This window comes from Plasmodium reichenowi, chromosome 11 (assembly GCF_001601855.1).
Source record: "Plasmodium reichenowi strain SY57 chromosome 11, whole genome shotgun sequence".
NCBI lineage: Eukaryota > Apicomplexa > Aconoidasida > Haemosporida > Plasmodiidae > Plasmodium > Plasmodium reichenowi.
This window is the reverse complement of record NC_033656.1, coordinates 981416-982773: the sequence shown is the minus strand read 5'-3', so window position 1 is coordinate 982773 and position 1358 is coordinate 981416. Positions and strand designations below refer to the sequence as shown.

General features: G+C 16.1%; 1 protein-coding gene across 1 annotated transcript in view; it reads right to left on the bottom strand.

Annotated features, from left to right (window-relative positions):
* PRSY57_1126100 (CRAL/TRIO domain-containing protein, putative) overlaps positions 1–1047 on the bottom strand; it is a gene marked incomplete at both ends in the record, with an annotated part of 2110 nt that extends 1063 nt beyond the window's left edge. Inside the window, 4 exons of the mRNA XM_020114961.1 lie at positions 112–201; positions 321–423; positions 541–764; positions 970–1047. Of these exons, the coding sequence (XP_019970330.1) occupies positions 112–201; positions 321–423; positions 541–764; positions 970–1047 (495 nt within the window). Of the gene's footprint in view, positions 202–320; positions 424–540; positions 765–969 lie in introns of the transcript that reaches the window.
* Between the last annotated feature and the right edge of the window lie 311 nt (positions 1048–1358).

Genomic DNA, 1358 nt, shown 5'->3' with positions numbered 1-1358 from the left:
AAAAAAAAAAAAAAAAAAAAAAAAAAAAAAAAAAAAAAATTAAAATAAAATAAAATAAAATAATAAAGTGAATAAGTTCTCCTATATAATTTTTATAATTTAAATCATTACAGTATTAGCTGATATAATATTTTTGCAATTAATAATTATGATTGGGTGCATTTGTTTATCCCTTCCATGAATATAACAATATCCCTTGTCCTAAAAAATAAAACAAACAAATAAATAAATAAATAAATAAATAAATATATATATATATATATATATATGACCTATTATTATTTTTCCTTCTTTTTTTTTTTTTTTTTTTTGTAAGTTACTAAAAAAATTTGAACGTCACTCAGGGGTATTGGTAGATTTTCTTTTCTCCACGATAAGTGTCTTAACATATCGTTATAACATCTTTCAAAAACAAATTCATTTCTACAAAAAGAAATATAAATGTTTTATTACATTTTAAATATGTTTATAATTATATATTTAAAATATCATACACAACATATTATTATTTTAATATTTCTTTATTATTTATATATTAACCCTTGTAGAAATCTTAGAACATAATTATCATCATCAAAAAGGGTATTTTTAAAAATAGTTTGGTATGTTTCAACTTCTTTTTCTTTATCTTTCTCTTTATCTTTTTCCTTTAATTTTAATTTATTAACAAATTCTTTTAATTCTCTTATTTTTTGTTTCTCAAAGTCATCAAGCTCTTTTCCACAAAATATATATCTTAAACTTTTTAGGTTATTTTTATGATACTACAAAGGTAAAAAAAAATATAAATGTGAATATATATATATATATATATATATACATATATTTATTTATATGTATAATACAATATATATACATGTACGTAGTAGTGATATACGCAAATACACACATATAATATATTTATCTACATAATTTACATAGCGTGAATTCTATTTTTCTCATTTTTTTTATTATTTTTTTTATTTTTACAAATTTAATTTCCTCCTTAGTCGGTTCATAATCTAAAACCTCCTTCGACAAATAACTTGAAACAGGATTGTCGTTCATTATTATTTATACTTATATATTTTAAAAAAAAAAAAAAAAAAATTCAATTGACAAAGATTTATGTAATATATATAATTATAAATATATATATATATATATATATATATATATATCTTAACATATATTTAAAACAAATAATATATTACGTTATTATATTATATATATATATATATATATATTTATATATATACATATAATTAATAGTAATAAAAAAAAATTAAAAAATTAAAAATATATATATGTGTTACTATACAATTTTGTGTAATTTTTTTTTTTTTTTCTATTTTTTAAATTTTCAAATATGGAAAACA